We start from the raw sequence: 14,663 nt of genomic DNA, 5'->3' as shown, positions 1-14,663 counted from the left end.
GATGAGAAGATAATTTAAAAGTGAAATTAGTCTGACTTTTTCAGCCAATGGGATGACAATCGGCTGCAAATTTGCAATCCATTTTTTTTTTTAAAGAACTAAGATTTATCATAGTCTTGTCTTCCCAACACGTTTGTGGAAGCACATTATGGCATGAACAAAGGAGATTTCTGACAACCTCAGATGAAGTGGTTGATGCTCAATGGGCTTGAAAAGATTACAAAACCATCAAAATAGTTTGGTCTCCATGAATTCCCACTCAGGCAGATTGTATACAAATGTATATAATGCAAGACTATTCTTACCAGGGGTTTAATGATCGCTAGTATGACCGGGCCCGTGCAGGAGAGTCCGAGGATGCACATTCAGCTGAGCTGTATTGCGGCATAGAGCCTCACCAGGTCCCTGCACTGTAGTTCACACCTTCAGCCAATAGCAGGCACACCGAAGTCAGCTACCTCTTCACCGGCTATGGAATAGGACACCACGTTTTGTGGGAAGTTGAGAAGAATTATTTAGTTTTTCCTAAATGTGTTAAAGAACAGTAGCAGAACGGGAAACATTATTACAAGGTGGGCTCACGATGGGGTACATTATACCAGGAAGGTGTTCAGGATGGGGGACATTAATACTGGATAAGGCCCAGGTTGTGGGGAGCATTATACCAGGATGGTGCCCAGGTTGGGGGGGACATTATACCAGGAAGAGGCCTATGATGGGGGATACAGTTACTGAAAGTGGCCCAGGATGGGAGGACACTGTTATTGAAAGGGACCCAGGATAGAGGACACTGTTACTGCAAGGGGCCAAGGATGAGGGACACTATACCAGGGAGGGGCTCAGGATGGGGGACTTATTATGTTATTTAGAAGGAGACTCATGTCTTTATAGGATTTAGAATGCAACAGCCCATACATCTGACCAATAATACGTAGGTCGGGGTCTAGGTACAAATTTTGCACTGGACCCATCAGACTCTAGTTAATCCTCTGGTTTTTGGCCTCACCTGGAATGGTCAACCAGCTAAGATAACTCAAAGAGCAAGTTGTATAATAGTCTACAAGATCACAAATGATCCCAAGGTGACCTTTAAGTAAGTAAAGCCCTTTCACATTAACTAATGTTCATGAGTCCATGACATTGAAAGGCAATGGTGGCATAGCAGGATGGCAAGGAGAAATCAACTGCTCTCAATGAAGAACATTGTTGTCCATTTGCAGTTGGCTTAAAAATCAGCTGGACAAGCCAGTAGGCTTTTGGTGACTGACCAAAATAGAGAGAAAAACACATTGTGGTACAAAAACCTTATCGCATCTGTGAACATGATTTCAACCTGTGTTGCTGCTTCTGGGCCAGGGCAGTTTGCTATCATTGGAACAATACACTTTCAATTTTATCAGCAAATTATAATGGAAAATGTCAGGACATCTGCCTGAGCTGAATCCAAGCAAATGCAGAAAGACAATGACCCAAATCTCACAAGTCATTCTACAAAAAATAAAGTTGTAAGCCTTTGAGCAGGGCCCTTGTTCTTGGTATGTGTTACGAATTGTCCGATATTATCTACACATGTTTTCTCTGAATTTTAAAGTGATGCAGAATATGTTGGCGCTATATAAATAAAATTATTCTAAAATCAGAATTTAAGAATGTCAAAGGCTTTTTATTAGAACAGTGAGCTAGAGAAAACCCGCCAACATTACAGATGTGAAACTATTTTGTGAAGGGAGGAATGAGCTAAAACTGCTGTAAGCTGATGTGGAGGCCTGATGAACAATTGTTTAGATGCTTTTATTTGTGCACAAGGGGGCACACCAGATACTGAAAGCAAAGGTGCACATTCTTTTGCCACTAACTGATGTTATACTGGTTTATTTTCCTCAAGAAAAGACATGACAAGTTACTTTTGATTCATTTGGTTCTCTTTATTTACTGTTAAATTTGTGAAAATCCAATTTAGTTTTAGGTCACATATATGCAAAAAATGGAAAGTTGTGAAGAGTCAGAATTAGAGATGAGCAAACTTGATGAGCAAATGTTTGAAGATCTCAGTTGTCACAAACGTTGCACATTTGGATTTGTGTTCGGATTCCCGAGCATTTTCCATAAAATTCGGTAAATTATCAAGTTTTCGCTAAGGCTCTGATCTTACCGGCTGTTCTGACCGTGGTAAGATCGTTACACTCGGTCAGAGCTCTGCAGGGACATGATGTCAGCGTGAGACCGCAACTGTGATCAGAGGTCAAAAGTTTACCTCCGGTCACTGTCGTGAACTGACGGGACTACCACTCTCATCAGCGAACGCCTGCTGCCGCTAATAACAGTGAGAGCAGGCAGTGGCTGATGGGAAGTATTCATCAGCCGACGATTGCACTCTAAAAATAAAAAGAAAAAAAAGGCATGGGTTCACCTGTAATTTTTAATAACCAGCGAGGCAAAACTGACTGCAATCCTCAGCTGTTGGATTTAGCAAGGTTGGATTTCAAGAATAAAGGGGTCCCCACACTGTTTTTATATTTAAATAATTTTAAACGCCGTGGGGTCCCCCTCATTTTTGACAACCAGCCAAGATAAAGCAGACAGCTGGGGGCTGGTATTCTCAGGCTGGTAAGGGACCATGGATGGTGCCCCCCTCCCCCCAACCTAAAAAAAAAGCAGCATGCAGCCACCCAGAAGTGTTAGATTCTCCGATTCTGGTGCTTTGCCCAGCTCTTTCCAATTGCACTGTGGCTGTGGGGTTCATATTTGTGAGGTTGAGGTTACCTTTGTATTGTCTGGTGACATCAAGCCCACTACTTAGTAATGGAGAGGTGTCTATAAGATGCCTATCAATTACTAATCCTATTGTATTGTAAATAAACACACAGCCAGAATAAAGTCCTTTATTCGAAATAAAAACATAACGCACTTTTTCATTTTTATATAAAAATAACAAACACCGTTATATTCAACTAACGCCCATTTCATTGAAGCCCTAGTCTCCTGTAATAAATAGAAAATAAAAAAACATATCCCTCACCTGTCCGTCATTCTGTCCCACACCGTAATTCATGTCTGGGGATAAACCGTTTTTAACCTGGACAGTGCCAAGATGTGACAGTCCAGGATGAGAACCAGTGATGAATGAGCTGCTGCGAACTCTGCCTCCGTGTCTAGCGGTGACGTCATGGAGGTTACCGCAGGTCACTGAGGCTACGTTCCCAGCCGTGCCCCTGAACTGCGGGGACCTCGGTGATATCACCGCTAGCACTGTTAGAAAAAGTCTCACAGTGCATCGGTGAGTTCACCATGAAAAATTTCTCGATGGTTTGTAGAAAAATTCAGACGTACCATATATTTTGATTGATCAAGATCAGAAATCTGAGAACTGGTTGGTAGAGTGAAGAACTGAAGTGCTTGTTTAGCAATGGGCTGAAAGATGCATAATGCTACAGTCTTGGTAGTTAGTTGAGCTTTGGCTCTGTGAGTTCCAGTAAATTACGGTTATTTGTGGACTGCACGTGCTATATGGATAGCATATCCTAGCCACAGGAAAAACTTGTTCACAAGGCAAGGTATCAATGACCCCTGACACTTGAGGTTACAAATAATGCTCTGGTTTTAGCTGATCAGTAAGCATGACAACACTCTGTTGCAGGCATTTTCTGTATTGTTAGAGCTGGAAGACTTTGAACGGCGTTTTTCCCTTTGCTGTGAAGACGAGCGGGAAGCACTGACTGAAGAACGTAGGCAGAAGGTGCAGCAGCTCTGTGACATCCTCAGGGTCAAGGAAGGAAGTGAGAGGTAAATGGTTCATTGAGAGAAATGTATGAAATCTAGTAGAAGGGCTAATGTAGCTGGAATCTGATTATAGTTGCACAGGACATCTTCACATTTAACTTGCATTTCTTTAAGCAGTTTTATCTAAATTTGGGCTTAAAGATTACAAGTTTGTCAGTTAATTAATATTTAATAATAAATTTCATGTATATAAAGTTATGAGTAGTAAAATATCAGATCAGTGCACTTCCCCCTCCCATTTGTTACCCTTCTAATTAAATTCACTGTTAATACAGTTCTGGTATCACATCACATTTGAAATTCCTCAGTCAATCTTCCATTATCTAGCACTTATCGATTCCACGGTTCTATGGCTGTAACTTGTAATTCAGTAATTTACATATAGGGATCTTTTGGGTGTGATTACTCAAATCATGGTTCAGACTGTTTAACCCCGTGATCACATAGGGAGTTTTGAATTTAATGACCAAGCCCAATTTTTTAAAATTTGACCAGTGTCACTTTGTGGTAATAACTCTGGAACGCTTCAACATACCCCACTGATTTTGAAATTGTTTGTGACACATTGTACTTTCAGTGGTAACTTAGATTGATGTGTTTTGAGTTTGGGAAAATATTGGAATTTTGGCAAAAAAATTGGCAATTTTTAAGCTACAATTTCCAATTTGTACGGTATATTCCCCCCACAAGTTACCCCATTTTGGAATCTACAACTCTCAAGAAATTAATCTAGGGATGTACGGAGCATATTTTTTCCTCTAAAATACAGTTTTCCCTTCACCCATGACAGCACCACCTGAGAGAGGGATCCGCCCTGCCAGGACAGGAACCTACTGAGACATAAGGGGCGGCACCTCTCCCCCGCTTCAGTTGGGTTCCTGTCCTGGAAGGAATCCCACTGTGGCGGTGCCTGTCATGGGCGAAGAGAAAGATAAAGACCCAGGCCCGTCCCGGCGCGGGAAGAACAGGTAGCTTACCTGTAGCGCCGGCCGTCGGGTCCTGGAAGCGCAGTCCCCGGGGTCCCTGGGGCTCCGGGTTCGTGCGGGCGTGGATGGGATCCCGGTGGCTCCGGGAAGCCCCCACCGCGCCGCCCTCCCCTCGCGCACGCCGCATCTCGATCCCCGTGGTAGGGGAGAGACGCTGGCGTCTTCCGGCCGCTGACGTCAGCGGCGCTTGGAATGCTGGGTGCGCTGGCTGACGTCAGCAGAAGGCGACGGTGTAATGGCGCCGGGTGCGACGCCGGCCGGCTTTCTGAAGCGCTGGGCCGGCGGTCGCAGGGGGGAGGGGAGGAAGATGCTCACCAGGCGGAGGCATGCAATTTAAAAGGGGAAAGACAGCTGTAGATCGGTGGTGCAAGATGGAGTCCGAGCAGTAACGTTCAGCGTCCCTGCCTCCCTCACAGCCCTCTGGCAGAAAGCATGGAAGCCATTCAAGCAGCAGTCGCCCCAGCCGCAGGTCGGGGCACTCCTCAAGGTCCAAAGAGCGCGGGTCAGGTGCTCCGACGCAGCCTCCAAATCCGGTACCCTTGATTACGGGTGGTGAGTGATCTTCGTGAATGTCAGCAGTATATTAATAGGGGGTTTTTCTATTGTATGCTTCACCCTGTAGGAAAGGCCCAGAAAAGCAGGAAGCAAGAAGAACAATAGGGATTGTGCTATATGTAAATCTCCCCTAGCAAGAGACTGGCAAAAAGATCTCTGTGCTTCGTGCATTCAGCGGACTATGGCGGAGGAAGCGCCTAGTTTCACAGCCAATCTAATATCTGCCCTCAGGTCAGAAATGGAAGGCTCAATTAAGTCCTTATTGAAAAAAGGGAAAAAAAGCAGGAAGGATTTCCCTAGTTCCCCCTCAGATTCCGCATCAGTATCATCTCAGGCGGAAAAATCATCCTCCTCAGACTCCTCAGATAGTGACACAGGGGGTAAGCCATGTTTCCCTGTAGAAGATACAGATGCCCTCCTAAAGGCCATTAGAACCACAATGGGCCTACAGGAAGAAAGGGCGGCTAAAACCCTAGAGGACGTCATGTTTGGGGGGCTTCAGGAGAGGAAAAAACGAACCTTTCCAGTAAACGCGAAAATCCAGGCGCTTATTGAGAAGGAGTGGAAAAAGCCTGAAAAATCGGGGGCCCTTCCATCCGCCTCTAAGAGACGATACCCCTTTGAATACAAGGATACGGAAATATGGGACAAAGTCCCAAAAATAGATGCAGCGGTGTCCAGGTCTTCCAAAAGGTCGGCCCTGCCCTTGGAAGACGCAGGGGTTCTTAGAGACCCGCTAGACAAAAAAGCGGACTCATATTTGAGGCACGCATGGGAAGCGACAGCAGGAGGTCTTAAGCCGGCGATAGCGGGCACCTGCACGGCACGCTCCCTCATGATCTGGCTGCAGCAGTTAGAAGAGAAGCTGGCGTCAAGGGTCCCAAGAGAGAAGATCTTATCAGACATGTATCTCTTGCACGGGGCAGCGGCTTTTCTGGCAGATACCTCGGCGGACTCTATGCGATTGACAGCCAGAGCAGCGTCACTATCAAATGCTGCTAGACGCGCGTTATGGCTTAAGGGCTGTCCGGGTGACCTTCAGTCCAAGGCCAAATTGTGCTCTCTCCCCTGCGATGGTCGATTCCTGTTCGGCAAGAACTTGGACGATATTCTGGAGAAAGCAGGCGATAAGAAAAAAGGCTTCCCCAGATTCCCTATGGATCAGAGGAGACAGCCCTTTCGGAGGGGGAGATTCAATAGAGGGCGTCCTCCCGCTGACAGAAGAAGATGGGAGGATAAAAAGAAGAAAGAATCAGGGTTTATGTTTGGTGGAGGCACCTCCACCTCCAAAAAGTCACCACAGTGACGCCAGTATTCCAGTAGGAGCGAGATTGGCACTCTTTTTCCAGGCCTGGGAAAAGATCTCCTCCAACACCTGGATTCTGAGCATCCTAAAAGAAGGCCTGAAAATCCCCTTTATTCGTCAGCCAAAATCCGTGGTCGTCATCACACCTATCAGGAAGATGACCGAAGAACAACTGGCCTTAGAAACAGAAATCCTGAGCCTGATAGACAAGCGGGTACTGTCCGAGGTGCCACCCTTACAGGAAGGAAAGGGGTTTTATTCACCCCTTTTCCTAATAAAAAAACCGGATCAGTCGTTCAGGACAATCATAAATCTCAGACGCCTCAATCTATGGATAAAGAACCCCACCTTCAAGATGGAATCAGTAACTACGGCAGTGAAGCTGCTACATCAAGATTGCTTCATGGCCGTAGTCGATTTAAAGGATGCGTATTACCACATCCCTATCCATCCAGATTACCAGAAATACCTGAGGGTAGCGCTTTATATTCAGGGCACACTAAGGCACTTTCAGTTCAGGGCTCTTCCGTTTGGCATATCCATAGCCCCGAGGGTCTTCACCAAGGTCATAGCGGAAGTGACAGCCTTTCTCCGGATTCACGATACGGTCATAATACCATACCTGGACGATTTTCTTATAGTGGGCAGTTCAGAGGACCACTGTACAGCACAGCTGACTCAGGTGATCAACACCTTGCAAGAGTTAGGGTGGATAGTCAATTTCAAAAAATCAAAATTACAACCCCTAAAGAAACAGACCTTCCTAGGATTTATACTGGACTCAGAAAGGCAAGAGTGTCTGCTCCCAGAGTCCAAGATGGAGAAGGTGCAAAATCTGGCCTTGGCGGGCCGAAACCAACCATGTATGACATTAAGAAAAGCAATGTCCCTGCTAGGTACCCTAACATCCTGTATTCCGGCGGTCAGGTGGGCTCAGTTTCACACCCGGCAACTCCAGGGGGAGATACTAAGAGCACAAAGATCGCTAAGAGGGCGTTTGGAAGGAAAGCTGGAGCTTTCCTTAAAAACCAGAGACTCTCTCAACTGGTGGTTGAACGAGACAAATCTGACCTTAGGAATACCATGGGACAGACAGGCGACAGATATAATTTTAACAGATGCAAGCTCCTCGGGGTGGGGGGCACACCTAAGGGGCCTCATAGGTCAGGGTTCCTGGACACCTCAAGAAAGGAAGGAATCCTCCAACCTGAGAGAACTGTGGGCAGTGGGCAAGGCCCTAAACCACTTCATTCCGCTACTCCAGGGTCGAGATGTACGCATCATGTCAGACAACAAGGTAGCAGTGGCATACATCAACCACCAAGGAGGGACAAGATCACACTCCTTAATGGAAGCAGCAACAGACATTCTGAGCAGTGCAGAGGATCACCTACACTCCGTGACAGCCCTACACATAAAAGGGGCAGAAAACATAGAGGCAGATTTCCTGAGTCGCAATACCCTGAGGCAAGGAGAATGGGCGCTAAACCGATCCATTTTTCAAAAGTTAATTCAGCTTTGGGGGGAACCGGTGATAGACCTCTTTGCAAACAAGCACAACAGGCAAACAGAAAGGTTCTGCTCTCTAAACCCAAGGGAAAACCCATGGGCAGTGGACTCATTGCACATCCAGTGGAACTTCAGACTGGCTTACGCATTCCCCCCAGTAGCTCTGATCCCGACTGTGGTAAGAAAAATCAGAAACGATCAAGCCAGGGTGATTCTAATAGCTCCATTTTGGCCAAAAAGGCCCTGGTTCGCTCTGCTACGGAAGATGTCCCTCTCCGATCCTTGGGTTCTGCCAGAAATCCCGGACCTACTAGTTCAGGGTCCAATATTGCACGCTCAGGTCAAAGGATTCCATCTGACGGCGTGGAATTTGAAAGGTCGCTTTTAATAGATAGGGGGTTCTCCCCTGGGCTGGTGGCCACTCTGCTAAAAAGCAGGAAACCGGTGACTACTAACATCTACGGCAGAACATGGGATAAGTTCCTACAGTTCTTGGGTAAGCCGTTAGGGAAAGAACCCCCGATTAGTGACATCCTAGAGTTCTTACAATCTGGGTTGCAGATGGGGTTAGCAGTAAACACACTTAAGGTTCAGGTGTCGGCACTAGGGGCGCTCTACAATTGCAAACTGGCATCAGATAGGTGGATAGCCAGATTTATTAAATCCTGCCATAGAGCTAGGCCTATTCCAATACCTAGAATAGCCCCCTGGGATTTAAACCTGGTGTTAGAAGCCCTTACAAAAGAACCGTATGAGCCATTACATCAGCTACCCCTAAAGTTTTTGACCCTAAAAACGATCCTGTTAGTAGCCCTCACATCAGCCCGCAGGATAAGCGACTTACAGGCTCTCTCAGTAAATCCTCCTTATACGCAAGTCTTTCAGGATAGGGTAGTGTTAAGAACAGACCCCAGTTATCTGCCCAAGGTAGTGTCAGATTTCCATCGGGGTCAGGAAATTGTTCTTCCATCCTTTTGCGAAAATCCAAAAAATCTGGGGGAGGAAAAATTCCATAGTCTGGATGTTAAAAGAGCTCTTGTAGAATATATATCTGCCACTAGCCAGTGGAGGAGGTCACAGTCCCTATTCGTAGCTTTTCAGGGTGCCAGGAAAGGCTATGGGGTTTCAAAAGGGACTATTGCTAGATGGATCAGGGAAGCCATTAGTGTAGCCTATTCAGCTAGTGGTATCCCGATTCCTGACGGCATCAAGGCTCATTCCACCAGAGCCGTGGCGACCTCCTGGGCTGAAAAGGCAGAGGTATCAATCGAACAAATTTGTAAGGCCGCTACCTGGGCCTCACCTTCAACCTTCTTTAAGCACTATAGATTAAATCTATCCTCCTCTGCTGAGCACTATAGATTAAATCTATCCTCCTCTGCTGACTTAACCTTTGGTAGAAGGGTGCTGCAAGCGGTGGTCCCTCCCTAAGGTGTTTCGAAGTCTCCAAAAATCTCTCAGGTGATGCTGTCATGGGTGAAGGGAAAACCACCATGGTTACTTACCGGTAGCCGGTTTTTCCGGAACCCATGACAGCACCCGTACATTCCCCCCCTTTTTCACTGTATGGTGTGCACAATTAGTAGGGTGTTTTGAGTGTTGTGGTGTTGGATTAAACATGTAACTAACCGGGAAGTCCTCTCAATGCTCTGTAACCCAACTGAAGCGGGGGAGAGGTGCCGCCCCTTATGTCTCAGTAGGTTCCTGTCCTGGCGGGGCGGATCCCTCTCTCAGGTGGTGCTGTCATGGGTTCCGGAAAAACCGGCTACCGGTAAGTAACCATGGTGGTTTTAGCACCATATGTATACTTTTTACACAAGAGATAACAGGAGAAAATGGACCGCATAATTTATCTAATTACTTCCATACTCAGTGATACCCCATATGCGGTAAAAGAAACAACAACTACTGTTTGGGGGCTTGGCAAAATTCAGAAAACAAAGAGCCCTGTTTTAATATTTGGAGCACAAATTTGGATACTGTCTTACATTTGCAGAGCTCCTGAGATGCAAAAAAAACCAGACAAACCCGTAAGTGACCACCATTTAAAAACTAAACTCCATAATGAATTAGTCTGAGTATGGTGAGTGTTCTTAATCCACAAACAAGATCATAGAATTTTATAAGACGAGGCAGTGAAAACTGAATACTCATAGGGGTTGTCCACTACTTGGACAACCCCCTCTTGAACTCAACGTTTAGTCCTGATTAAAATTCTAAAAAACCTATACTCTCCTCCCATGCCAATGTCATTCCAGCGGTGTCAGCACTTGCGGTCCTGGAGCTCTGGTGCGGTGGAATGACACGTAAGCCTGGTGCCCAATTTGTGCAGGAGTCGCTGTCCCCGCCTCCACACGAATTGAACATTAAAAGGAAGTTAGAGATCAGCTGCAGCCCAGACCTCCTTTTCATGTTCAAAAGCCTCAAGGCTGTAATGCCCCTCGAGGGGTAATAAGAGAAAATGGAGAAGACAATTTTTACCTGAACTTGACAGTACTCCATATTTGGTTGTGCACTACTGTTTCAGTGTACGGCAGGGATCGGATGGGAAGAAGCGCTACTTGGCTTTTAGAACTTAGATTTAAGTAGGTGACCCCATTGTAGAAACTGCACCTCTCTATGAGTTCTTCTACATCGGCAGTGACTATTTAGTAACATCCACGACATGGTTTATTCTGGAAAATTGCAAATCTGTCGGTTTATTGCCCATACGTTATGCCTAGCTTGTGTTTCTGGAGACATGCACCCCATAAAGTTGGCTCTTCCGACTTTAATAATGCTACACACATATGGCGGCATATGGCGGTTTAGGCTCAGGAGGGGGCTTTTGGATTAGAAAGTGCAGGTTTCACTTGTTTTTAGTTGAGGAGGTGGAAGCTGTCGCTTTTCCAGTTTCTTTTGTTCTACCAGTAACGTGTGTACTCTTATATTTCCAGTGGCTGGTGACAGACCTCTGTGAGGGCTAGTTTTGTGCTGGATAAGTTAGGGCCTTTATTGGTAACATTTTGGAGTACATAACATTTTGTGATCACTTTTAGTAGAAAGCTGGGATCATATTCTTGTTTTCTACTCTGAGCACTAAGACAAGGTTTCTTTGTGAATCCCACAAAAGTATGATTCAGATGAAACGGAACCACTCACTATCAGACTGAGACTCTTTTTTTGCCTCCATCTGCCTCATTATAGTGAGTGGTTTCGTTGGGATTTTGGCTGAACCACGTTTTTTTGAGATCTACTTGGAACCCCGTAACAGCCTTCGGCTCGGTCTCGAGCCACGGTGAATTGATGCATGAATGCTTTGTAGGAAGATCGATCTTGTGCAACCTTAATTAGGTCCACTGGGGTTTTTGGTGCCGTTATCTTAGTAGCTGTTCCTCCTCTTTGCCTAGTTCCTTCTATTCTTTCTGACCATGAGGTCTTTCTCCCACTGATTGCTCTCTTCGTATGATGTGTCTAAAGTAGGTAAGTGGTAGCTTAATGATCCTTGCTTCGAGTGACATGTCTGGCTTGATTAGTTGCAAAATTTTGTTCTTGCCATCCATGGTATTGCTAAAATCCTTCTCCAGAACCACATTTTGAAGGCATCGATTCTTTTGGCTTGTTTCTTTATCGTCCAGGTTTCACATACGTATGTTACCACTGAAAAGGCCAAACTATGTTTGAGCCGTATCTTCATCCCTACTGTATTTTGAAGACCTTGTCCAGTGACTTCATTGTTGATTTGCCCATAGCATTTACCTGATAATAAAGGACAGCGCCTCACAACAAGTTGGTGAATTTGCATCACATTTATTCCGCCTCCAGTTGTGACACTTCGATCAAAAGAGATCTTGAAAAGAGTGCTTGATAAAGATCTCTTTTGATCGAAGTGTCACAACTGGAGGCGGAATAAATGTGATGCAAATTCACCAACTTGTTGTGAGGCGCTGTCCTTGAGAATTGTTTGGCTCTCTATCATTTCCAGTCTGTTTCTTTCCGTGTCAGTTTGTTCTTGTAGAGGCGCTCAGAGTACTTTTTCCATCTTTCCTTTATCTGTTCTGGCTCCGTTAATTTGTTCCTGTTTGCATCTTTCAACATGCCCAATCTTGGTTGCAACTTTAGTTGTATCTCTGATCTTTAGGTATGCCTTCCTTGATCTTGCCCTTCAGATGTTTTTTCTATCTCTACATATCTTTTAATAATAAAGCTTTGTCTCCTCGAATGACTGTTTTTCTTTCCATTTCTCTTTCTTCGACGATCTTTAGGGTCTCTTTTGTTAACCATGGCTGCAGAGGTCTCTTCTGCCTCTTATTGTCTTACTGGCATCTTTAGTAATAAGTCTTTTATATGTGTCCATAATTCCTCAGGTTTTCTTTCAGCAGTGTCCAGTGGTGTAAATCTGTTGTGCAGACCGTTACAAAACACTTCAGGTATGTTGGTCAAATCGAAGTTGGAAACTGCCTGTTGTCTAGCCTGTAACTTGACTCTAATCTTTGCTGCCATACGTTCTTGATCAGTTCCACAGTCAGCTCCTGGCCTTGTTTTGACGGTAATGGTCGATCACCTCTATCTTTGGCGAACACATATAAAGTCAATGGGTTCTTAAAGACCCCATTTGGTGATGTCTATGTGTAGTCTCCGTTTGTGATTTTGGAAGGTGTTATTCATGATGGACGGTTGATTTGTCGTCTAAAAGTTAATAAATCTTCCTCCAGCCTTGTTTTGTTCACAAAGCGCAATGGTTCCATGTTTGTAATGGCCCATTTTGGCATTCAGTCTCCCATGATAATGAGGAAGTCTTGTTTTCGTGTATTGTCTACTTCCTCTTGAATTCAATTGTAGAATAGTTCAGCTTCCTCCTCTGCATCTGTTTTTGGTGAGTAGACTTGTATAATTGTGGCATGGATTGGTGATCCTTGTAGTCATATCAAGGACTCTCTCACTGAATGCATTGGACCTCTAGACAGTGCCGGCCAATCGTCTGTTGAGATTAAAAGTAACATTTTCTTCGGTTATTGTTGCCAGAATAGCAGATCCATTGTTTGACTGGAAATATCCGGATTGAGTCCATCCTAATTCCAAGTAATTAGAGTACCGTTTTGTCCATTTCTGTTCTGACATCGAGTTTGACTTGGTTTATGGTTCATACATTTCAAGTTCTGAACTTTGATCTCTCTGCAGGTTTTGGTCTTCCCTTTCGACCAAGCGATTTTTGGGAGGTATTCTAAACAAATAGACAACAGTACACAAATTGTTCTTCTAATTTTGTGCAGTATTAGTGAAAAGACTAGTTTATTCTTGGGGTCAGAGCAGTTACAGCGATGTCAGCTTTATATATTTTTCTCCTTCGCCTCATTGGACACAGGACCATGGGTGTTATGCTGCTGCCACTAGGAAGACACTAAGCAAATACTCAAAGAAAATTGACTCCTCCTCCACAGTATACACCCTCTGCTGGCTCTATCCTGAACCTGTTCTTGCTTAGTGTCTGTAATGTCAGACTCTGACGTTATTATTTTAATTTTACCTTTTAACTTTTTTTAACGAATTGAAGGGGCGACGGGGCCTTTCAATGTCCCGATCTCTCAAAATCATCAACAGGCTGGCACTCTGAGTGTCGTCTCCCCTCCTGCAACCTCAACGCCGGCCTAGGCTCTCCTTAGGGGCAACGGATCCCTTCAATGGGTCCGCTCTCCCCACATCAGCAACAGATGGGAGCATGGGGTGTCGCCCCCAAGTACCCCCTTCTGGAGCCAGGTTCTTCAGCCGGACATGCCAGCCTGCCTCTCCAATCCTGACAAGACAAATTACCTCAGGTAACATGCAGAGGCTCCATGCACCACCACTGCCCGAAAGTGGATGGTGACTGGAGGCGAGCGAGAGCTCTCCACCTCCCTATCAAAGGGAAGGTGGATTGAGGAGGATCTGTGCGGCCCACAACCCCAATCTGGGCCTACTACACTGACCATCCGGCTCTGCTGCATCCCCAGCGCTGCACTACCTCCGCGGCCCCAGCGCCGCCGCACTACCTCCGCGGCCCCAGTGCCGCCGCACTACCTGCGCCACTGCCATTGCCGCGACACCGCTGCGGCCAAAAATTTAGCCCCCAGCTTCTGACCAGGATAGGCCAAGCTCCGCCCACCCGGCGACTCCGCCCACTTTTTTTAAGACGACTCTCGCTTTGAGCGAGCAGCGCTGCGGCCACATCCTGCCCCTCAGGCCCTGTCTCCGCCCCCTTCGACTGGCGCTTCTTTTTCCTCACGAGAAGCGCCGTCTTGTTCTCGCCTCCCCCCCCCCCCCCCTTTTCCGCACCTGTGTCATACAGGTTGGGGTATGCACATGCACAGTGTAACTATAGGATTTCACATCCACAGAGCAGACTACCTCTCTGGGGCACAGATCAAGACCTGGGAAGCTGGTACACAGCGCTTAACCCCTTCCCTTCAGCTGCCTCTAAGCAGCATCAAAGTATGGGCAATATGTAAAACACAGTGGTGTATGTCTCACACAAAGCTCTCCATAGCGCAGCACTCCCCTATATCTCAATA

General features: G+C 45.9%; 1 protein-coding gene across 4 annotated transcripts in view; it reads left to right on the top strand.

Moving 5' to 3' along the window:
- The window catches only part of PATL1 (PAT1 homolog 1, processing body mRNA decay factor), a 155,473-nt gene that overhangs the window by 100,993 nt on the left and 39,817 nt on the right, over positions 1–14,663 (top strand). For all 4 annotated transcript variants that reach the window (XM_073563152.1, XM_073563150.1, XM_073563151.1 and 1 more), the window contains one exon: positions 3,638–3,783. In XM_073563152.1, the coding sequence (XP_073419253.1) occupies positions 3,638–3,783 (146 nt within the window). The remainder of the gene's footprint in view (positions 1–3,637; positions 3,784–14,663) is intronic.

Source organism: Dendrobates tinctorius, unplaced genomic scaffold (assembly GCF_039654945.1).
Source record: "Dendrobates tinctorius isolate UK_male_01 unplaced genomic scaffold, ASM3965494v1 ptg000382l, whole genome shotgun sequence".
In the NCBI taxonomy this organism is placed as follows: domain Eukaryota; kingdom Metazoa; phylum Chordata; class Amphibia; order Anura; family Dendrobatidae; genus Dendrobates; species Dendrobates tinctorius.
This window is presented reverse-complemented; position numbering and strand designations above follow the sequence as displayed.